This window comes from Amphiura filiformis, chromosome 7 (assembly GCF_039555335.1).
Source record: "Amphiura filiformis chromosome 7, Afil_fr2py, whole genome shotgun sequence".
Classification (NCBI taxonomy): domain Eukaryota; kingdom Metazoa; phylum Echinodermata; class Ophiuroidea; order Amphilepidida; family Amphiuridae; genus Amphiura; species Amphiura filiformis.
In genome coordinates this window covers 10,406,322-10,432,064 of record NC_092634.1, presented here as the reverse complement: position 1 = coordinate 10,432,064, position 25,743 = coordinate 10,406,322, and the positions used below count along the sequence as shown (strand labels likewise).

At 34.5% G+C, this 25,743-nt stretch overlaps 1 protein-coding gene across 1 annotated transcript in view; it reads right to left on the bottom strand.

The window, feature by feature from the left end:
* LOC140156732 (FAD-dependent oxidoreductase domain-containing protein 2-like) overlaps window positions 1–25,743 on the bottom strand; it is a 112,557-nt gene that overhangs the window by 29,860 nt on the left and 56,954 nt on the right. Inside the window, exon 2 of the mRNA XM_072179675.1 lies at window positions 5,759–6,298. Coding sequence (XP_072035776.1) covers window positions 5,759–6,114 — 356 coding nt within the window. The 5' untranslated portion in view covers window positions 6,115–6,298. The remainder of the gene's footprint in view (window positions 1–5,758; window positions 6,299–25,743) is intronic.

Genomic DNA, 25,743 nt, shown 5'->3' with positions numbered 1-25,743 from the left:
AAAATACATCTGAATTCTTGCAGAAAATGCCTGCTATTAAAGGAGAAGGCAAATTTTGTTTTGAAAAGCTCCAATTACATGGTATTCCATAATGGTAAGGTAAGTGTATTAAGCTGTCTTTGTGAATTGTGATATTGTAATAGTTCAAATAGCTACATTGATTTTTTTATTTTAATATTTTTTTCATCTATTTTTTACTTACTAAAGTTATTAAACATGTAGGCGGAGGAACTTCATAAACATAACTGAAACAAGTTTCTGGGTGGTTTTTACCATACATTTTCACAATTTTTCACAGGAAACACAAAAATCCATCAAAATTATTGTAAAAGAAGAAGTGCTCAAATTACATGATATCCAATTTTATTTTGTAATATAAATGTACATTAATTTTCCAGTAGCTTGGATAACAATATTATTTCACTGTCATTTTTATACACCTATTGATATAAAAGTTATCAAATATGTAGACAGAGTAACTTTGTAAACATAATTAAATTTGAAATTTAGTTGTTTAATACAGAACAGCTGGAAATTTTTGTGAGGTTTTTATTTCTGTGCTAAATTTTTACAGCTAATTTCAGAATAGTAAATTTAAAAGCCCAAAAATATATTATTTTGTACTTGTAGGTTTTATTGTGTAACTGTTCGTAATCGCGCATAAAAAACTGCTCTAAACAGCTACATGTATATATTTCAATGGGGATTCAAATTTGTCAATATTTAAATGCTGTTTACTTGTATTTTTGCCGAAGTTTTCATTTTGGAAATACCTAATGACTTCACTTTTAAGTAATTTATACATCATTTAAATTTGTTGACACTTTTGCTGGGATTGTTTTGTTTGTTTAGATACTGTCTAATATAGAGTGTGTAAAAATGTGTTCAAAAGTGGTAACCATTTAAGCATTTTTTACATATTTAACTTAAATTCCGCCCTTCAAAAAATCGAACAGCAGTGCAAAATCACACAATCAGAGCTGGATTTACCATTGGCCCAACATCGCACTGTGCATGTTCCTTTTTAGCCCCAAAACACCATGTTTTGGACCAAAATATGGTAAAATTGCACAATTTTGCATGCTTCGCGCGCACTCGACCTTTACATTCACAAAATTCACCTTCATTTTGGGCTAAAATAGCCTGAAATTGAAATTTATTCGCCCGCTACATGCGGGGCTACATGTGCAAATGTCCTAGTAAAATCGAAACACAATATGCTCATCTCCTTCTATTATAATGCTTCCACTGCCGCTGTTGATCTGAGTAGGCCCCTATTTGTAAACCAAAACTTGACCACTTGAGTGCACATATATATATGCCTTCCTCACGGTGAGTTTGGGACCTCAAATTTTTGGCCTGGCCCAGGGCCCCCAAAAAGGTAAATCCAGCCCTACATGCAATAGGTTAATACAATAGTTGTATGTATGTCAAATGTTCCAGCACAAAGAATGTGCGCTTGCGGAAGTCGTTTTAACCTTGTAATTTTTCGTTATATATCCTACACCGAAATCATTGATGGATATTTATCACCTCATGAATATATGCAATGCTTGCAATCCAATCATATTTTATTATTTGTAAAAGTGTGAACAAAAATGGATTGTTCTAATCTCGCACATATAAATAACCGGCGTTTGTGTTTCATTTCTTAACATGCAAACAAGCACACATAATAACTACAAGTAAGCCTGCGTACTTGATCATATATTAAATACGCATTAAACAATGGACCGAAGATACATTATCAATAGTCTTTCAAGCAAAAACTTGTGTTATTTTCATGAAACAAATTTGCAAAATGGCGGCAATGAATGACAATAACTCTGCACCATCTTTTTTATAGTCATTGCATGAAATCGTTGGGGCTTGTGTTGGGGCTCGGTAGATTTCCTTGGGAGCAAATTACCTCAGCCCAAAACAAACCCTGACGACTTCACACAAGGACTTCAAAACAGATGTTGTGCAGTTATTATTGTCTATATAATAACCTCTGTGCCTGTTTTTGTACATGTATGTCATCTAAACAGCAATTTGATTGGGATGCACGCATGGCGTGATATGTGATGGTTAAATGAATCATTATTCATTCACATGTTGTCACTTCTGGTATCCACTGGTGCAATACCCGGGAGCAATTAAACTCAAAATTTGAAACATTTTGAGCCACACAACTTAAATAAATAGAGTTATTTATGAAAAAATGTTCAATAATATTTTGTTTACATCTAAGATTCATTTGTATTCAGTTTGTCTATTCCACCATAGGGACAACCAACAGCTCTGTGTAATTTCAACTTCTAGTCAAGATTGTGAGGATTTGCACCAAATTCCAAACAATTTGACTCAAAAATTGCCTTTGAGCCTGTGGGATACTGTTGTCATGGCAACTCAATCCCTTCATGGATGGAGGGGATAAAGATAGCATGTCTATGTATACTTTGGCTATTCTCATGCTTTGGTGATACACAGGTTGATTTTTCATGCATGGCCCAAATCCAGATTGAATTTGGAGTAATGTTTTGTCCCATGCATCAGTAGGGAACCCAATGATACAGCTCTGCATTTGCATGCATGGCCCCAATCCAGACTAAATCTGGAGTAATGTGAGGCATATTTTGTCCCATGCATCAGTAGGGAACCCAATGATACAGGCTGCATTTGCATGCATGGCCCAAATCCAGACTAAATCTGGAGTAATGCGAGGCAAATTTGTCCCATGCATCAGTAGGGAACCCAATGATACAGGGTGCATTTGCATGCATGGCCCAAATCCAGACTAAATCTGGAGTAATGTGAGGCATATTTTGTCCCATGCATCAGTAGGGAACCCAATGATACAGCTCTGCATTTGCATGCATGGCCCAAATCCAGACTAAATCTGGAGTAATGTGAGGCATATTTTGTCCCATGCATCAGTAGGGAACCCAATGATACAGGCTGCATTTGCATGCATGGCTCAAATCTAGACTAAATCTAGAGTAATGCGAGGCAAATTTGTCCCATGTATCAGTTAATCTAAGGTTTCACAGGGTTAGCTTGCATTTGGGGGGTTTTATATTATTTTAGTAAAGCAATGATCTCTCACGTGTGGTACAATCAATGAATAAGTTATTGTGTTGTAAGTAAACTGCCTTCGTGAGGTACATCCCTATACCCACGGCACATCCTATACCTACGGCACATCTCTCGGTATGTGACACAGGTGAAAAGTTTTAGTTTTAATGCTATTCAAAAGTCCCCTTTCCCCCTTTAGGACTGCATTTTTAGGTACAAGGATAAGAATCCAACTAAAACCCAATACTCTCAATTAATTCCTTAAGTCCACATGATTTAATCCACATCAACCTAGATCCATAAGTTTCATGAGGCTAACCATCATTGTTTGTCTTATTAAAGATTGCTAGCAAAATATTTATCATTATTTTGTATTGACCATTTTGATGTTGTGAATATATAAAACAAAAGACAATTATTGATGGTAATCAGAAATGTTACTGACATATAGCAGTATGCCGACTAAATATCTGATATTGTTAACGCTTTCCAATTAAGGATGAAATGGACCCGTCTGAGCAGCATACACATGTATGTGAAACGTACTACAGGCTAACACTGTTGTGATGCGTATACGACAGTATTCCTATACTCAAAGGAATAGCTCGATGTTGAATGTGGATTTCATTTCAAAAGTTACCAGAAGTGTAAAGCTCAATGGATATATATCGCTAGCGGCACTATACACATGGATAAAATATAGGATTTTAAGAAGAGTTTAGATGAGCAACGGCTCAGAAAGTCATTTTATGATCAAAATCGTGTAGCATGTCAGTGAAAAGGAGATGATTGCAGTTGTATAATATCCTCCTTGAGGGGTCTACAGGCACTGTGCAGCAGGTGTTTACCATTCTATACTTTACAATGAGAATACATACTGAGATGAAAAGACTTCAGGAATACTTATTCACCTAAAACTTATGATAACTTCAATTTTTGCACCATTTTAAAGCATAAAATTTTCTCTTTTACTTTACTAAGATGAATAAATTTCTTTCCAGCTTTATGCTTGTTAATGCTGCAATACCAAGCATATCATAAGTCAGAAGGAGTTACGGTGACAAATAAAGATGTTCAAAGGAGTTACTTTAAAAGCTGTCTTATGAAAGGTATGAGCTATTTAATATATGCTTAAACCCAGTGATTTTGAGGAAAGTAATATGTAACAATTTCAATATACTACCAATTCAGGTTTAAATGTGCACATTGATTTATTCTTTCAGAATGTAAGTCAAAAAACTATACCATGATTTATAAAACCTAAACTTCACCAAGATCACTTAGAACCACTCTGCATTCAATTGATATAAACTGTCTTCCCCTACTCACTTGAAACCTAGAGGTAAATTTATAAGTATATACTTTGGAGAAATGTATGTCATACAGAAATACAATTTTAACAAGTGAAAACATGTCAAAGTATTGTAGTATAAACCATACACTATATAAAACAACAATAACACAATGACAATTCTCACCATATAGAATTCAGTCAGAAACAAAAGTGGTTTGTATATTATGTACATCCATATTAAGAGGGCACTACACCCTGGCCAATTTTGTGCATTTTCTCAAAATTATAGCGCATTGGTGACAAGTAAGATATGTATATTATAGGGGCAAGGACTACAATTACTGCACTGGAAAATTTATTTCAGCACAGACAACAGTTGTGGAGTTAAGCGCTTCAGACTCCGAGTATTATGCGTACAATATTGTATGTACTGTATATGCGTTATTTAATCTATTGCCATTCTATTTCCAGTAATGTTTAAGTTCTAACGAATGTTTGATGACGAAAAATCGATAATATGTTACATACAATATCTAGCAGAAATATATTATCGATTTTACGTCATCAAACATTCGTTAGAACTTAAACAGTACTGGAAATAGAATGGCAATAGATTAAATAACGTACATATTGTACATACAATATTGTACGTACAATAAAAAAGTCTGTATACTGCTTTACAGTCAAAAGTGAGGGAAAACCAATATTTGATCAATAAATCAATAACTGCTTGCTTTGAGTTGCTGAATTTTCAGTACAATAGTTGTAGTCCTTGTCCTATTAAGCTACTTGCAGTTCCGCCATTATGCACTATATGTGGGAGAGCCTCGAACTGGCAGCATACATGAAAGGAAGAATTATGTAACCTTACACAGAGCGTTATGACTAGTTCAATTCCCATTCATGTATGCTGCCAGTTCGAGGCTCTCCCACATAGTGCATAATGGCGAACTGCAAGTAGCTAATAATATGCATATCTTACTTGTAACCAATGTGCTATAATTTTTGAGAAAAATGCAAAAATAGGCACAAAATTGGCCAGGGTGTAGTACCCCCTTAAAAGGATGCACTTGTCAGCTGCTGTGTCTCATTTTACCCGGGCATTTTACACAGCAGCTAGGAATAAATACCAGACTCATCTCAAGTGGAGGTCACTTCAAATCACCCCAAGTCACATGCTTTAGGATTGTTCTCTGTATTCCCAGAGAATCTTTCTCATCTTCTCTGGTAAACCATGTGATTTGGGGATGATTTGAAGTGACCTCCACTTGAGATGAGTCTGGTATTTATTCATAGCTATTATGTAAAAAGAGACATGTAGCAAGTGCATTGTTTTTATGTGGATATAGACAAATAGCTTTTGATTGAACAATTGCCTTGAAACATGCTGTGAGATAAACTACTTACCTCATCTGCAGACTCTCATCATCACTTAGTAATGAGTTCCAATCGTGTCGTAAATTAAACTCCTTGTTGGTCTTCCCTGTGTGCCGTTTATTGATACTAATCAGTTTCCTATGCCGTGGATAGCGTATGAAAAAGGCACCACTGGTGTTAGCACGCTCAAATATAACATAGTCGCGTTTTGCACGCTCTAGAAAATAGCCCATCTGTAGCCCCCCAGGTCCAGCACCTATGATGCAATAATCTTTTGAGTTGTCATTGCCTGCTAGAAACCCCGGTACGGAGCAACTCAGCACATAAAGAGTTAATAATTGTAGAAAAACAAAACTATACATGTTTGCGTATAAAACTAGTACCATGAATGTGAAGACTTAAAATTGAATGCTATATACATAGACCACTAGTCGTCAGCTCCGACAGTAAGTCTGTAACGTCATTCGTAATAAACGATGCCGCTGTTGATGGCTTAAGACACGTCTCTGCCTCTGTTCTTTTTCCTCCTCCTTTCCTTGAAGGAAATGGTTGTCAGGCTTGCAAGGTGATCTGTAATAATGAGAAATGACAGGTTGTTTGGTTAGTCTTTTAAAATGACCCGTTGTTAGAAATTATAATTTGAAATTCTATGGTTGCTACTTAAAAGCCATTTACAATCTATCATATTCTTTTTCAAGATTCAATTAAGTAGTTGTTGATATAAGCAACCTGGTTTTTCATGACCTTACTCTTGTAACAATTAACATTTTAAAGCTTTTAGTTGCTGCAACTTTAAGTAAGGCTGATCAGGATGTTGGATTTTTAAAGCGCTATTTTTGCCACTTATTCAATATATATTTTAACTTTTGATGGAGAATGTGGTCACCACAGATACACCACTGCTTGCACATACACCACAAGATTCTTATTACGGGCACCTGCACAGGTACATCATCGCCAAGGTACCTGACTGGTACACACAGAGTACTTACAAAGTACCACTGCTGCTACTGCAAAGGACCCACCAGCAGTGGTACTGCACTGGTACTACACTGGTACACCCCTGGTACTGTATATTACCAGCCAAGACCTTAGGGACATTGTACTTTGCACATGGCCCCAATAGGAATCTGGCGGTGTGTAGTTATGTGGGGTTGCATTATCGATGCTCATTAAAACATGATGGAAAAAAATAGTTTGCTTGCTTTTACACATCCTCAATCATACTTAATTGATGACAAAGTAATATTTTCTCATTTCCTGGCACTTTTCTCTAATTATGAAAACTATACACATATTTTTCAGACACAAAATTAATTTCAGAGACATAAAAAATACTGAAAATGCCAGATCCTCTGTTATGAAATTAATCTCATCAATTAAAGACATTACTCTTGTCAATTATGCCTCAGTGTGCGCAATGTCCGTGACTAGGAAACTATTGACAATTCAGGAGTAATAACCTTTTGTGCAAAATAGCATTTCCATGTACACAAGAATTTTTTTATACGTAAGGAATACTTTCAATAGTTCAATAATCTTATATGCTACCTACTAATATAGAGCAAATTCAAGTCTGTGTATTATTATTATTCAGTAACTTTAGATGCTGTCTACTGTAGATAGCAGATCTAACGACTTCTGATGCTGTCTACTATAGATAGCAAATTGAATGACTTCAATTGCCGTCTACTGTAGATAGCAAATTGTATGATTTTAGATGCTGTCTACTGTAGATAGCAAATTGTACGACTTTAGATGCTGTCTACTGTAGATAGCAGCTCCAAGGACTTCAGTTGATACCTACTATTATATACAGCATGTTCAATGACTTTTGATGCTGTCTACTACACTCTCAGAACATTGGTTAAAAATTTTAACCAACTTGGTTAAAATTTTAACCAACCATGTATTTACAGGTGAACAGCCCAACAGTTGGTTATATTGTTAACCAACCTGGGTTGATTAACAATATAACCACAGGTTGGTTAAAACATTGACCAACTACTGGTTAACATTACGGTAACCAACCAGTTGGGTAAAGCATGTTGGGCAAAATGGGCAAAATATAACCAATAGTTGGTTAAACACTATGAATGGGAAGTTCATTTTATTGTTCATATTTAACCAATTGGAGACATTTGAAGGTAGGAAATTATATTATAAACATTTTATCGGGTATAACACTTAGTTTAAGTGTGTGCGAGGCCAGACTGTGAGCAAGACTTACGATGCTTTATCGGTCGACAGCTACCACCACATCGTAAGCTTAAGCTTAAGCTTCGGTTGTGTAAACTAAGTGTTATCGATAAAAAAATGATATACTTTATAATATAATTTCCTACCTTCAAATGTCTCCAACAGATCTTGAGGACCCGATCCACAGCTTTGCAGCAAGCCACTCATATCGGCCATCTTGTTTTCTGAAATGCATTTTTGCCCAACACAATGACCAATCACAGTTCGCAAAGGAACACCATGTGACCATGGTTGGGCAAAACCATACTTTGCCCAACTTTATTGGCGGGAAAAGGATGTTTTTTACCAAGGTTGGTTAACTTTTAACCAACATTGTGTAAATACCATATTGACAGGTTTGACCAACCATGTATTAAACTGTATTTTGCCCAACTTCAAGAATCTTAACCATTGTTGGGCATTTTTTAACCAACTGTTTTCTGCCCATTCATTTTTTATCCAATGTTCTGAGAGTGTATAGATAGCAAAAAACGACCTCAGATGTTGCTGATGTTTACTGATGTAAAAGGCAGATTTTATGTCTGAAGGTGCTTTTTCTTTTAGGTCGCAGTTTAGATGCTCTCTTCAATATAACAAATGAAATCTATGCTCACATATAGAATAAATTATGCCATTTTGTCATCTAATACAATACAGCAGGTTGCTGCAATAAAAACAGTGTGGCCTAAAATTCAATTGCATATATATTCTTAGAAACAGTATAAGAAAACACAGCATAAGTGCACTCAATTCAGGTGCTTCACCTGTTGGCCTGTCACACGTTAACCTGCCCAATGGTCTGAATCCAAATTAATTCAGATTGCTGTAGACATTTCTTATTCATAATGCAAAAGGTAGATGCAAATTATACTTGGAATCTAGATACTGTATAATTCAGATCCATTATACATGGGTTACCTACAAAATGCTCTGCCCAGATTGGTCCAAATACATTCTAAATCCATGTACATTTTATGTCATCAATAACTTGTATGCTACGCACAAAATGCTCTGAATGTAGATCAATTCAAATATGCTAGCCATTTAATATATACTGCGCCAATAAAGTATCCTTACAGTTGGAAAAATAATCACAATTTCAAAACTGAACAATATTGGGGTAAATTTGTTTTTTCAATAGATGCACTATCTAATCCTGCACATTATGACACCACATTGAATCCAATGTGACTTCAAGAAGTAAAGTTACAGGCAATTGAATAGACGAGGTTCCAGTTTTAAAAGTGACAAACTGGCCTATACAAGGCGCAAAAAGTTTCCAAAAAGCGCAACAAAGAGACAACACAGTTTCTTCAATGAAGCGTTATTTCAAGCAGTTTTTATTTCAGTTTTTACTTCTCTGTACTTTTCATAACTTTCATTTTTTTGTCAGATCTTTTGTTTCAGTTTTCTTTTGTTCCTTTTGTTCTAAATTAAACCCAAACGCATAAATTAGCCATTCACCACTCTCAAACCAGATTTGTGGTCTGTGGAGTTTTGAATAGGCCAGTGTGTCACTTTTAAAACAGGACCTTCGTCTAATCAAATGCTTGTAACTTTACTTCTTGAAGTCACATTGGATTCAATGTGGTGTCATAATGTGCAGGATTAGATGGTGCATATATTAAAAAAACAAATTTACTCCAATATTGTTCAGTTTTGAAATTGTGATTTTTTTTCCAACTGTAAGGATACTTTATTAGCGCAGTATAGATGATTTCACATCCACATATTAGAGAGTTGTGTTAGACTTGACAAAATTGAGCAATGCCTCCACCTTGACGTGCATCATTACAACCAATCCAATTTCACTTGGGAGCTGAAATTTAAAGGAAGTCTCCGGCAATCACAACATTATTCCTTATATGTTAGAAAAATAATTATCAAGCACGAATCACATGGTTTTATTTAAAACAAACTCATAGTGACCATAAAAACGAATAAAAACATCCGTTTCTCAACACGCGATTTTTAAAATTCCCGGTGGCCGAGTGCAATGACGTCCCAGTAATACAATGAAGGCTGATGACAATTGAACACAAATAACCATTACGTCATTGCACTTAGACAATTTCGGTAGCGAATTTTGAATATCGCGTGTTGAGAGCTCGACTGTTTTTATTCGTTTTATGGTCAATATGAGTTTGTTTTAAATAAAACAATGTGATTTGTGCTTGATAATTATTACATATAAGGCATAATGTTATGATTGCCGTAGTCCCCCTTTAAACAAAATTTTGAAAAAAGACCCCAATTGCATTTTACCAGGGGCGATTTCAGGGGAAAAAGGAAAAAAAATACAAAAAATATATTAATAATCTTGCAACTATCAATGTTGATTAGACGACCCCAGATGACCCTGAAAACCCCAAACTGACCATCACATTATTTGTCTCACTACAGTGGTTGTTTCCACAATGGCGATTTTACCACAAATGACCCCAAAATAAACTTGACATTTTTTTCTAGCTAGGGTGGCCGTTTCCACAGAATTTCATGAACTTACAACAATCTGTGGTAATTTGACCACTAAATTTTATGAACCCGCAACAATGGTAATTTGACCCATGATGACCCCAAATGACCCCACGATGACCTTGCAATATTTTGCGCTGAAAATCTAATCAGGTCAAGAACCTCTGCCTGTGCTACTCCACACACAGATCTCCAGATAATCTGTTCAAAGGTTATTTTACTTGATATGCATAAATTATACACATTAGCTACTTAATTACCATATTTTACTGTATTATTTAAGCAAAATTAACAAAACTGGAACAATCTGGCCTGACGGTTTTGACCCACCTTAAGAATGATAAATATTTTACTCATAATAAATATTATACTCAAATACTCTGAATCTGAATTGATTCACATTTATTTAGACTCGTGTTGACCATGAGTAAGACTCACTATTTATTTGCTACAAATGTAGGGCACATCAAAGAACAAGTTATAATTTAACAGATGCAAGCACTAGAAAAGAACCTTTGAAATCATGGAGGTTTACTTTTCAATATGTGAGGGGAACAATTTTGTAAACAACACATGTTCCATTTTAATTATGAGAAATAAACAGTAATTTTAGTTTCTACTGAACACAGCATGAATGTGGGCTAATATGGTAACATTAGAAGTCCAAGTTTTCAGATATTTCCTCAAAATATCAAGAGCTATCTCAAGAACCACTGATACCAATACTGGGCTTATCTGTACTCATTTTATTGCATTTTACATCCGGATTCAAAATGTGGTCATTAAAATATATATTCTGAAATTTTTAAAGAAAATTTGAAACTTGTCGTCTGCAGTCGATACCCATGCGGAGAGAGTTAAACAGTAAATACATACATTTTAAAATATACTTGTAAGGATTAGACAAATCATTTAGTCCCAACGACCAAGAAAGCACAAAGTACACATTTGAAAAATATATTTATGTATGTCTCTTGTAAAGCCTGTAAGAGTAAAATGCCAGTCAGGGCCTCAAATTTTGCAAGAATTAGAATTGATTCCCCATAATCATATCCATTTTAATATGCCATACGTTACAATGATCAGTCGATTCTCACTTGATTCTTCCCAAATGAGTTGGCGAGGATCAGTTTTGATTCAAAATATGAAAATGTAGCACTTCAGGAACTGCTTAAAATGGATTATATCAAATAGTATGAACTATTTTTGCATTTTTCTCGAAAAATAATATTACACTGGTAATAAAAGTTATGTATATTATTGGGGCAAGGAATCCAATTACTACACTGAAATTTCAGTGACTCAAGTCAAGCGGTTCAGTATATATGATAGGAAGCGAGGTACATCCTAGCGGTACCTTATTTCTTATCATAAATAACAAACCGCTTGTCTTGGGTCACTGAAATTCCAGTGTAGTAATTGGATTCTTGCCCTATAATATACATAACTTTTGTTACCACTATTGTTATTAGTTTTTGAGAAAAATGTAAAAATAGACACAAATTTATCGAGGGGTGTAGTACCCCCTTAAAATGGCACAATGTACAGTTTCATGCTCAGGGTAAAATCCAGTATTAGGACAAGTCACTTGAGTCCTGTCACATAACTGTCAATTATTGGGATTTTATTTTCCTATCTGCAATGCCCACAAAGGTGTTGTGTGGAACAGGTGCCAGGTCAAAACAAATTAAAAAACTAGACAGGTTTATGAAAGCAACATAACGAGTGCGTCTTGTATCGATTTTGACATAAAATCTTCTGTTGAAGGTTCAAGTAAATTTATGGAAAAATTTGATGAATTGTTGGATGGCTGCATTTCAAGTCACCCAGCAAACACAAAAACGTTTTAAAAACATTTTTAACAGGTTATATTTTGGATATTTGGTTTTGGTAAAAATGTTTTAATAACATTAAATGTTGGGTTATATAAAGGTCAAGAAAATGTTTTTGTATGAAAACACACTACAAAAATATTTTTAAAAAGTTTTCAAAATGTTATTGTAAAACATTTTTTGCAAACATGTTTTGCCAAATATTTTGTCAACACTAAATAACATGTTAGAATATTTGCATTAAGTTATCAAACAACGTTTTTGAATGTTATGAAAACGTTTTATGCCCTTTATATACCTTTTATATAACCCGACACTTTAATATTATCTGGCAACCTTTTCTAACCTTTTCCGGATGATGTCGAAAATGTTTTGTGCTTGCTGGACATATAGTTAGAAATAGCGTATAGATGTGTATATAATCCATGTCTATCACCAAGGAATGGTCATTCCTAAGCAGTTTGTATTCAAAGGAAACAGCTAAAATCCATGAACATAAGCTTGCCTTTAGGCCATCAACTATCAACTGTTTGCTTGCCCACATCTGACCGACCATATAATTTGTGCCGACAGTAAAAACCTTTTATTTCAGGTTTTTTCCCCTTAAATTATACAAAAAATGAAACAAAGAATGTTCTCCTACAAAGACAAAATACCTTCAAAAATGCTTACACATCCACTTGTAAGCAAAAAATAATAAACAACATCATCCACAAGTGCACAGTAGCAGACCTATGTGTATATGCAACATGTTACAGTATGCGTACTGGAGAATTTTGACTATTGTCACCTCCAATGTACCACACAGTTGATGATTTATTCTAGAAATATTCATGCTATACATCTAATTTGTTCGGTTTAATGAAATAAATGGTTTGTTTTATTATTTTCAGGTGTGATAATATTAAAACAAACACATATTAACCACTAGAATGTACAATTTCATCGATTCCTGTATTTGAGAGCAAATTTTTTTTAATCCGACCTACCGACCCTTCCACTTGAAGAGGCCCTGTGGGCAAGCAATCAATTATTTTTTGTGGCCTTAGCCTAACATGCTCCAATAGCCAATTCAATGACTTCATATGCCGTCTACTGTATATAACCAATTCAATGATGCTATCTACTGAAGATAGCCGATTGTATGACTTCAGATAATGTCAACTGAAGATAGCATAGTCAATGACTTCAGATGCTGTCTACTGCAGATAGCATATTCAATGACTTCAGATGCTGTCTACTGCAGATAGCATATTCAATGACTTCAGATGCTGTTTACTGATAATAGCAGATTCAATGACTTCGGGTGCTGTCTACTGAAGCAAGCAGATTCAATGACTTCAGATGCTGTCTATTGAAGATAGCAGATTCAATGATTTCAGATGCTGTCTACTGTAGATAGCAGAGTCAACAACTCTTCAGATGCTGTCTACTGAAGATAGCAGAGTCAATGACTTCGAATGCTATCTACTGTAGATAGCAAATTCAATTATTTAAAATGCTATTTACTGATGATAGCAGAGTCAATGACTTCAGATGCTATCTACTGAAGATAGCAGTCAACGACTTCAGATGCTATCTACTGAAGATAGCAGTAAATGACTTCAGATGCTATCTACTGAAGATAGCAGATTCATTGACTTCAGTTGCTGTGTACCACAGATAACATATTCAATAAGTTTATATGCTGTCTACTGTATGCAGCAGATCCATGAATTCAGATGTTGTGTACCAGATTTCATGGCTTCAAATGCTGTCTACTGCAGATAGCAACTTCAAGAACTGACAAACATACATGACATATAATCGTCATTCATCTACTTAGATTGCATGTGATAAACATATGGTTCCATTTTGTGTGCAACAAATGTAATGTTTTATACTACAATACGACATCTGTTGAACTATAAAAGTAATGTATCATTCTTTTTTCCTGTATAAGAATTCAACACAAATGAACCAATTTGTCCTATTATACTCACAAATCAAACTAGACAAAGCATCAGGATGCACACAACATGTTTTTTGATTGTTCCATAAATTGAGCTCCATGTTATGAACCAGCATAAACAAATACACTGGCGATCAATATACAAGGAAATTTAATATTAGCATTTTTTCTCTTATTTATTCCTTCTCTTCTTGCATATTTATTCCAAACCACTTATTTCTTTTCCATGTGTGCTGACCCCACATAGTCTATATTATATTTATACTGTAAATACCTTTTGTGCCATAAATTTCAAAAATATTAATTGGACATACACTGAAACACTACACATCACTTTCTTGTTAACTTAATGTTGAGCTTTGTTTACGTATGGACTATAATAAAATAGAAATTCTTATCTTTCCTTTTCACAGGGTTATTGCTCTGTATCATAAAATCAGCTATGCAAAATTTGAAATTCCTATTGAATACGGCACCATTACTTTTTGTGCCTTGAATTTCAAAAATATTAATTACACATACACAGAAACACTACACATCACCTTCTTGTTAATTTAATGTTGAAACAGCTAGCTAGAGCCTTAAGCTTTGTTCACGTATGGACTATATTAAAATAGAAATTCTTATCTTTTCTTACATTTCACAGGGTTATTGCTAAAATCAGCTATGCCAAATTGAATACAGCACCATTACAAACATTACTCTATCCTACTAGCTGAACGGAAGCAAAACAAAATATTCATTTACCCCAAATTTTCCCTATGGTCCTGATTCATGCTTGTCTTGTGGCAATATTTGTTCCATGGTTTTGTATAACCTATGTCGGAATATTTCAAGAGGCCATGTATGGATAAATACCATGGGATAATTAAGCCCATGAAAAATACATGACCACAATCCAGTCCAACAACACTGGCATTTAGAGCAGATAGAATTTTTAAGTGATACTTTAACCTGCATGGTCAACTGCTTGTTTCTAAAATTTGCAATATAGAGTGTGTAGGGTTGGTCAATTACTTGTGTCTAAAATTTGTAGTAAAATATCATATGGGGGGGGGGGGTCAGGGAGGTGAATTTCAGAAAGGGAGGAGGGAATCCCAAAATTAGCATTAAAGTGGTAATTTTTTGTAAAACAAGGACATTTTGACATCTCTCAACACGCGATATTCAAAATTCCCACGCCGAAATTGTCTAGAGCAATGACATCTCAATAATTCAATGAAACCTGACGACAAATGAACATAAATAACCATGACGTTATTGTTCTAGACATTTTCGGCGCGGGAATTTTGAATATCGCATGTTGAGAGCCGGCTGTTTTTATAAGTTTTTTTTTGGTTAATATTTTGTTTTAAATAAAACCATGTGTTTAGAGCTTGATACTTATTTTTCTAACATATAAGGAATAATATTGTGATTGCGGTACATTTCCTTTAAGTATTATGTGCCAAAATATGCATCTCATAATTATTGTAATTTACACCAAGGACAAAATAAAATAGACTGATCCTATTTCAAACTTGGTTATTACAATTCTTGCTCATCTTTCCAATGCAGCTGCCTTTTAAGCAACACTTATTCTGAATTAATATGATAATTAGCAACTGTTACTAATTTTAGCCATGAACTTGTTCTTAAGTTACAAATAATTTGTTATACCTAAATAGAACAACGGATGGTATAGAAATAATGTATATTTTTTTGTTCAGAAGTTTTTGTTGTGAAGTTGAGGGATGTTTAATTTAGGTTAGGGAAAAGAAATGGGTTTATCAGGTTTACCAGAAATAACAAATGAAACATGATAAATACACAAAATTATATTGATTACGTTTATCCAGACCATGAAATTTAATTTCAAAAACATATTGCCTAAATAATCCACAAGTTTAGTGAGAGGCATGGGACAGATTGCAAGATTAGATGTGATTAGATGGTAGATGGAAATTAATGGGAAATTTTCTGATGATCAACTGCTCACTGAATGGGTATAATATTCTCTGTTAAGTATCCCCTTCATAACTGGCCTGAGAAGAATTGTTCTTGGCAACATACACTGCAAGAAACACTTTTAAAGGTTAAAAGGTGGGTGGTTAGATTTTTTCATATTGTGTTTTCTATTTTACATAGAGGCCAACCATTAAGATGGTCTGTTTCCAAATTGTGAGCATTGCTTCAGCATTTTTGATATGCAGAGCAAAAACGTGTATAACAATATCCCATAGAATAGTACATAGGCCTACTTACAGCGGTGGTTACCATGTTTTTGTACACATCATATAAAATGAACATATATCAGGCATAAAACTTTACCCGGGTAATGAGTACAATATGAGCTTTCCGCTTATACCATAATGTCAGGTTTGATGAGGTAAAGAGGATGTGAGGTAGACTATATCCATCAGTTGTCTAGGTCTAGTTAGTTGGCTTGTAGTGACGACTGAAATAATGTTACCCGTCATATTTTGTTGGACTCAGAAAAATATTGTTGTGCGACTTTGGTTGTGCGCCATAACAAAAACTGCCTATCGACGCCTGTTAACTGAGCCGCTGTGGCAAAATTGCACTCTGAAGTTCTTAAAATGTGGTCAATAACAAATGCAGTCAAAAGGTCAATTTGGACACAACTGCGCAGTCTCAATGCAACCAAAATCTGGTTGTGAAGTCCAAAACTTTTTTAGTACACAAGTTTCTCAGTCCGTGACGAATGAGGGCAGCAGTCTAGAAGTGAGGGCTGTCAATCTACATTGTATATAGTCACACATCTTAATTCCCCCTAAATCTAAATTTGTACTGTACACATTAGGCCTATATGGACAAATGAAGTTGATTCCATTCGAAATCCACACACCCCATATGGAAGATATGACCTTAATCCTCCACACAGGGCAGGTGAATTTTGAATTGGATTATCTGAATGGGACTCCATTTGAAATCTACACCTCCCCCCATGTGGAAGGTTAAAATCATGTCTTCCATAGGGGGTGTATGGATTTCAAATGGTATAGCCCAATTTGCTGGTAAGGATCTGCTCAGGTTCAAATGCTGCATCACAAAACAATTACAGCTTTAATATTGAAATGGTGTACATTAGAAAAGCTGTTTGCCTGAACACTGCATGTCTATAGCCTTGTCTATAGCCTGGTCACGTCCAGATTCTCTCATTTATACTCATAACAAATTCAATCGATACAAATGAAAGTAACAGGCATAAATTTCTTGAAGAAAAAACAATCAATATGCACAGATTTTTTACTTCCTTTTGTAGCATCAAATTTGATGTTGAACTTTGACCTCAGAAATATTCCATGCCAGGCAGAAAATTCATGAATAACAAGATGTAATGCAATCTTTAAAATGAGTTGAATGTCATAAAAATTGATTTTTAAATATGGCTAAATAAACCTATGTGGCAGTTGAGACTTTTTCCACCAAATTCCCTGTCCTCAGACACCAAGAGTGAAAATAATATTGTTCACTTAATTTGTTGGTAGAGGTCCTCTTTTCCTTTTCCTTTATCATCAATTCTGTTAATTTCTTATCTTTCCATAAAGTTCAACATGCTTATAATGTTTTCTAGCCTAGCTTGAGCAATCTCAATTAGCATGAACCCATCAAGACCCAAGTTCAGCTCTTCACTGATCAATCGTGTAAACAAGCAAACAAACTATGTTACTATTTCTGTTCTTTGTGCAACCCTATAACTATATACAAAATGTATATTCTACCATGAAAATGAACCTTGAATGGTTTACATTTTAATTTGCTAAAAGTTATCTTTAATTAAAATGGTATCTATGAGATGCCTGAATCCAAGGTGAATATATTTTAAGTTTAGAACTGCTCTCTTAAATTAACTGATTGAATGTTCAATCAAACTGATTGATTTTTCAATCTTTTGACGATTGCTGTTAGGGCCATATCATTTTCGACTAAATATTCTGTCAAATGATTTGAATTTTCAATCTCTTTAATCAATCAAATAAACATTTTCTGATTCAACCAAAAGGATTGATTTTCATTCTTTTTCAATCCTTTGACAAATCCTTTCCAATTAAAAAAAATTTGAAAATGTTCACTCTAAAATAGTTTGAAATCACATCCGAACCATAGGCAGCACATGCTATTTAGTATTACATTAGGAGTAACACTTGATTGCATGGTGAATCAGTCTACAAAAAGAGTAGGAGTTAATCTAAAATTCCAATTTAATCTATTGTTCAATCTATTTAGATTGATTCATTTATCTACAGTAAAACAATTTTGAAATATTTTAAATGGTCAAATTAAGAGTGTGACAGGCTTACAAGATTTCTTGGGGTACCAATGGTTGACAGGGACATGGGTCACATTAAACATGTCAACTCCCACTCAGTCAATCTTAATTTCAAATCTTAACCTACTCAAGGACATTTTCTTTCGTTCTTTTTTTATGTTAATCAATGACCCGTTTCTTTGATATGAAATAATTTCACTATTTTTCTTTTTTCACACTGTCAATTCAGAAATGTTATTTCAAGAGTATGTCATTGAATATAATTTTAGTTTCTTGTATTAAATTACATTACATTACATTATCACACTAAATATGGATGTGTTATTAAACTGCTAAGACACTGAAGATAAATTTGTTTGATCTTGCGATTGACCGTGGATACTGCTTCAATACTTGTCATAATGAACTATCCACCAAGGGGCATTTCATAATCCATATCCTCATCCCCCACTTTTCTCAAACATTTTTATACCACTGGAAACCTTTGGCTACATAATGATTGTGCACAAACAATTTCTTGCTGATTCATTTGCTTAGCAAAAATATAGTCAAATTTATATTATGTTATGGCCAATGGAGTCTATGTAATACACATAATGATATGTAACACACCAACTTGAAATCTGAATCGTCTGAAATTTTGGGAATAAGTTTGTTTTGTAGATATCTACTAAAACTACCATACTGAAACATACCATAAAAAGAGGATACTAAAATCATGAAACTCCTTTAATTGATATTTTATAATAAAGATTGACCAAGCACTGATGGACAATCAAGAGATCAAAGAACTTTTGCTCCATGGTCTAAAGAAAAAACAACAGATGCCTGAATATGAAAGTATAATGCAACTTGCTCTGCGTACTAGCCATGCGCTTTAACAGAAAAAGTTGAAGTTTTGAAATATTTTCTCAAAATATCAAGAGCTATCTTAAGAACTACTGAACCAATACTAGGCTTGTTTGTACTCATTTTAATGCATTTTTCATGCTGATTCCAAATATGGTCATGAAAATTTACATTTCTGAAATTTTTAAATTAAAATTATTTTTTTATAACCAGTCGACACCCGTGTGAAGAGAGTTAAGACTAAAGTAAATGAAGCAACTGTAAACCATCAAATTTTGGAACCACTTGCAAGATTGGTTTATTATTACATTTGGATATTTATAGACTAGTTCAGGGCATCATGGTAGTGTACACAAAAGAAAACACACACAAAACATTAACAACAACAGAAACAAAGACAACAACAAAACTAGAGCGGTTCTCGGCTTTCGCGGTTCTCGGCATTCGCGGTTCTCGGTAGTGTGGGTTGGTCCGTATGTGACGTTTCTGTTCAGAACCTTGTGTGACCCTACCCCCCCCCAGAAAAATATCATCCGCCACCACTGGTTATAACAAGGGCCTTGTAAATGCAACTGGTGAGACAGAGCCTCGAATGACGTTTGTGTTTTCAGTCTGATTTCAGTTCCCTAACAGGTACAAAGTTTACGCATTATCATTAGGCCTACCAAGTATTGTATGTCCTATAATCTCTTATGTATGACATGGATCTTTACCATGATTGTGCAAGCCAAAAAAATATCATTTCAATACCCCAAACATGCGTTAAAAAAGACCATGTTTTACACATGCAACCTCAAGTTTAGACATATAATTTAATTTTCCCTAAACCCTCATGCACGGAAAAATCATGCCGCCACCATTGGTTATGACAAGGGCCTTTTAGGGTGCACACCAGTAAATAACCCCCACTGACTTTCTGTACAGACAGGGGCCGGAAAACAACTCAGTTCTTCAAAACTTCCCTTTCTGCAAGCAGAAGGTCAGATGACGACATCCATTGTAAAAATTAATATAATTATGGATTTCAGGATTTTTTTTTCCAGAAATATTGTAAAAAATTCAACCTATAACCCATACAGCTAACGCCACCTCACAAACAGCTTGGTGTTTCTGAAATGTAACACATTTTGAAAGTCGTCATAAAAAGTCGGATCCTGCTAAATTTACACAGACAATCTAATTTACAGGCCTAAATGATGATTAAATATGAATCAGGGCATAATAGTTGCCTTTTAAGCCTTTTCTAATGTATTACATTAAGTCATATTGCACATTTCCTCGTTTCAAATACTGTTTTTTTCCCTTCCAGGGTGTAGCTAGACTTCTCCATACTCCACTTGCCAATTGTGTTTCTGGCTATTGCATTTAAGCTTAAAACTCTGATTATTATTTGTGCACAATTGATAGATTTTTACATCTAATCTTTTCAGTCACCGTCGCCCTCTGTTTGTTAGCTTCCCAAGTGGACTACTGACTTTGGATTGCGGATAACTTTTTAACACGAGTTCTATGGAGAGTTAGGCCAATTTCTGGCCTAACTAAAATTGGTCATGATGTAATGCATCTTTAAATGAATCTGGCTTGTGATTGGTCCCCAGATATCGTTATTGATTGAACAAATTCATCAGGATCGGTAGAGTAAACTAGTAAACCAGAGTTCGTAGTATCTGATCCAAGAAAATGCACTTACTGTGTAAGTTTCAACAACCACTGTTGTCTTTGTCAACACTTGATGAGGAGTGACTGCAATCTACTGACAACCAATGCTAGAGGGATATGTAAAATCAGGCGGTTTTTGGCGATTTTAGCCATTAAGCCCCCCCCACCGCATAAATCTGAAAGCCCCTCTGAGCCCCCCCTCCTGGAGCGCTATTGCAAAATCAATGGAAGAAACTATACTACCTTGTTTCTTAATAAAATGTAACGGGTACATCAGGCAACTATGAGAGCCAAAAAGGCCTCAAATTGAGCAAAGAAAGACATTAATTTTCACGTGCATTTCAACCAAGGCGCTTCATTAGTGGTGTTAGCGCCCTTAATGTCATTTTATGTTAAGGGCTGGGGTATGAACGTTTGGACAGTATTTATTGTGGGACATTAGAGCACATCAGACATATCGAATTGCATTCTGAATACTAAGAATGTCGATATATCAAATAATTTTGATTTTTTGAAATTCGCAATGTAATACACATTTTATGACAAATCATTAAAATTGATATTTTTATATAAACAGTCCTCGAAGTAAATTTTATAAATTTAATGATACATTCTTTAAGTATATGTAGCTGGGAGGAAAGGCCGACGATCAATTGAAAATTTTGACCTTTCGTATTGAAGATATGGATTTCCCCCCCCCCCCAAAAAAGGTCTTTTTGGGAAATACAATCCATATCTTCAATATGAAAGGTCAAAATTTTCAATTGATCGTCGGCTTTTCCTCCCAGCTACATACACTTTAAGAATATGTCATTAGATTTATAAAATTTACTTCGAGGACTGTTATATATCAAAAATTTGAAAAATATCAAATTTTAATAATTTGTCATAAAATTTGCATTATATCGTGAATTTCAAAAATGAAAATTATTTGATATGAAAAGACATTCTTCGTATTCAGAATGCAATTCGATATGTCTGATGTGCTCTCATTTCCCAAAAAATACTGTCGAAACGCTCAAAACGCTCATTCCAGATCCCTTAAGTATATGTCATATTACATGTTTCACATTTGTATGCGATTTTAAATAATTCTTTATCATGTTTATAGGACATGCTCTGTTATATTTTTATATCCTCTTTTCATTCTTGAAAAGATAGATCATCTTTTATTTCACCCATTGGGTATTTCTTTATTAATTTGTGTTTATATGGCGATTTCAAGTGGGATAATAACTCCTGGATGACGTAAGCATAATGTTGATAGATTTAAATATCATTATAAATAGGCACTTAATAATAATGATATTGAAATAAATTGATAAATAGATAAATTAATAGATAAATAAATAAAAGATATATAAGCCTAGATAAATAATAAATAAATGATAAACTAGGAGTAAATTGCAAACATTAAATATCTTAGAGCAAATGAGCATTTAATAAGTTTTTATGACAAATATTTTGCCCTTCTTGTACGTTTTATCATTATTTTATCTTTTACTAATTTTTTTTTTTGGGACATGCTAAGCTTATTTATTTTTTATGTGTTCCTCTTATCATTTGTGAAGTATTTCTTTATTTTTGTTTTAGTACAAGTGATCACTGAGTATGTTTAACTGTGGAAATATCGGTAGATAAGGTGTTTTTATTTCACCCTTGAGTATTATTTATAAGTGTATCAACATACATTTCACATGTCATGATTTTTCATTGTTATATTTTAAAGCAACCCTGTATAGGGGTGCATGCTCTCATATATTAGGTGGTTTTTTTTTCATGTTCCTCTTGTCATTCTTGATAGATGGCTGTTTATTTATGTCGCGTGTTAAGTATTTTTTTAATTTTTGGTCGAAGTGTATAATTATCATCATATGCTCTACGCTGTTTTTTTATTTCGCCCTCTTTTTCTTTACTTTTGTTTTTAGATCTTTAGTTCTTTATTTTTGTTTCTGTGAATATCATCCGAAAAGTAGGCCTTCTGCACATTATGATTTTTCCTTGCTTTATTTAACTCTTTACTGGGGTGCATGCTCTCTGCTGGTTTTTTTCATGTTCCTCTTATCATTATTGACAAGATAGCACCTGCTGTACGCTGTTTATTTATTTCGGCCTAAATTATTTCTTTACTTTTGTTTTTAGATTTTGAAGTTGATATCATGATATCACACGCTATGTTTTATACCAACCGCATTGTCTGGTTAAAGACAGTTCTTGTTTTAAATCCTGAATACAATGTCAACATTCAGTTCGTTCATCTCACAATGCGGTGCGATGTTATATAACTGTATATATTGCAGGGTTGCCAAACCCGCGATGTAATAGGCCTAGGTCAATAGGATGAGTTTTGAAAATTTTCCTCGCGACAATTTCCTGTCCTATAGACACCAATTGATGGTTAAGAAAAATATTGCATGACTTCTCAACATTGGCTTACGCGACTTCTGGTAGTTTTTTATCTCATAGAAACCAACGGTTGATAAAAAAAATATTAGGCGACTTTTCAATGATTTGACCAGCGGTTTGCCCTCATTTGTTTGGCAACCGTGGTCTGTGTTAAGTGAATATATTTGTAAGAAAATAATTATCATAGACCATGTAGACAGAACGGACAATAGTCATAGGCGCTCTCCTCCATTTTGAGAAATATACTTTTACACACACACTACATTTAGGCCTATAATTAAAATTATCAGCCTTAAAGTTTTACCTTTTAGTGGGTTAAGCCAAACCTAAGTGGATGAAATATAAATCAACACTTCTGGCACTGATTGGTTTCCGTAGTTGTTATATGGAATACTGAGCTGTCTGTAGCTACAAAATTGTCTGCAAATCGGCTTTTGCCGGGCCTCTCTTTTCGGCGTTTTCTCATTAAATTAGGGTCCCGTTCAAATAAAAAATAAACTGGTGTTTAGATGTAATCACAGTTAACACACCAGGAAAATTATAGAATATACAACAACCTAGTTACACCTGTAGACTGCGAACAAACATGCACCTGGCCAGACCTGGCCGTAAAACAAAGTGTTCTCCCTACGGATACCCTTAAGGGTCACACAATGAAAGAATACAATAACGTTAGTGAAAATAATGGAGGCCCTGCATGGTTTTATCAAAAGACTTCAAACAAAGTATTCAAACCTGGCATAATAAAGTCTATTACTGTTGGAATCACAGATCCTGGAAATAAATCAACTTTTTTTATGGCACATGTGTTTATATTTTCTGTGTGTATACAGATATTGGTACATTCCGTCACGATTGCGGATAACTACGTCACAGGGCCCCGGGGCAGGGCCTCTATAGAAAAGTGAAGTACTTAATTTTCGACAATGGAAATAATGGTTTTGATAAATACAACTTAGTATCCATAACCATAAGTAGGAAACATACATATTATAAGTGGAAATTTTGAGGAATGCTTATAAACATTTATTCCTTTCGCCCACTTCATGCTATACTACTACCAAACTATACTTTGATCAGCTCGTAATCGGCGGGATTTTTTAGGCTTTTACCACTACACCGAAAAATGGACCCATGTAAGAGTGATTTAGTTGATCTGCCTGGTCTATATTTTGCATGTTAAAGAAAGTACACAAAGTATAGGACTGCAATTAATAATTTATAATACTTCTGGAGAGATATCACAAGACAATTCTCCAAATAAAATATATTGATATTAATCCGCGACGTTATTAGGCCCGCCGATTACGAGCTGATCAAACTATAAGACAGATTTTCTAATTTATAGAAACACGTAATTGGTGAAATTGATACAAGTTGATATTTTTGGAAAATGAATTGCTGTATGATATCTCATTTCTAATCCTGTCTATGACATCGAATGCAGTGAAGTGAAGATGACAAGGTTAAACAGACGTCAGCATTTACTTGGCAATATCTGGTAACAGCACAGCATAAGCAATTAATATAATTGAGTACAATCAAAAGGTAGAGTCATGCTATAGCAATACTCATCCGACCAAGTTCTCATCTTTTTTTCCTTGGTGTTTGGGCCAGACTCCCCTGAATTAATTTGTTTGGGGAGTCACCACTTCTACCACACAATAAGTCTATTTTACTTTCCCAACACTATATTATGATGGTATCCATTTGTGACCAGCTCCAACAAAACCTGGAACAAGTCACCAGACATATTTTTGACTGTTATATATAAGCCTTTAAAGATGACATTTCCATAAAAAAAAATCAAATTTTGGAATTCTTAATTTCATGGTATTTGACTGTGGGACTAAGTGGACTTCCAAATCCTTCCTAGTACTTATTAACTACCATAATCCCAATTCAACCCTGTGTAAGGCAGGGTAAATTGGCCCATTACTCAGAATAGCAATTTGGCAAAAATGTCAAGGTATCATTTACAAAATTATCCACATCTTGAAAAGTATTGATGCTATTTATATAACTTTGGAATCATTTTATTGTCTAGTGCTTAGATTTTTATTCAAATCATGAAATGTCAAAAATGCGACTTGTTCCTGGTTTTGTCAGAATGGGTCACATTTACAAACCTAGGTGGGAGCTCTAGCCAATAGAGGATAAGAGCCTATAGGTATATCACAACCGACTGGGGTTGAACCCGCAACCTTCTGATTCTGAGTCGTGAGCCTATACACTGCTAGTCCACAGTGGTGCCCTCTGTACAATGTGGACTTATTTCATAAATTGCTGCTTGTTTGTTTGTTTGCTGGTATTAAGGAACATTTGTATTAGT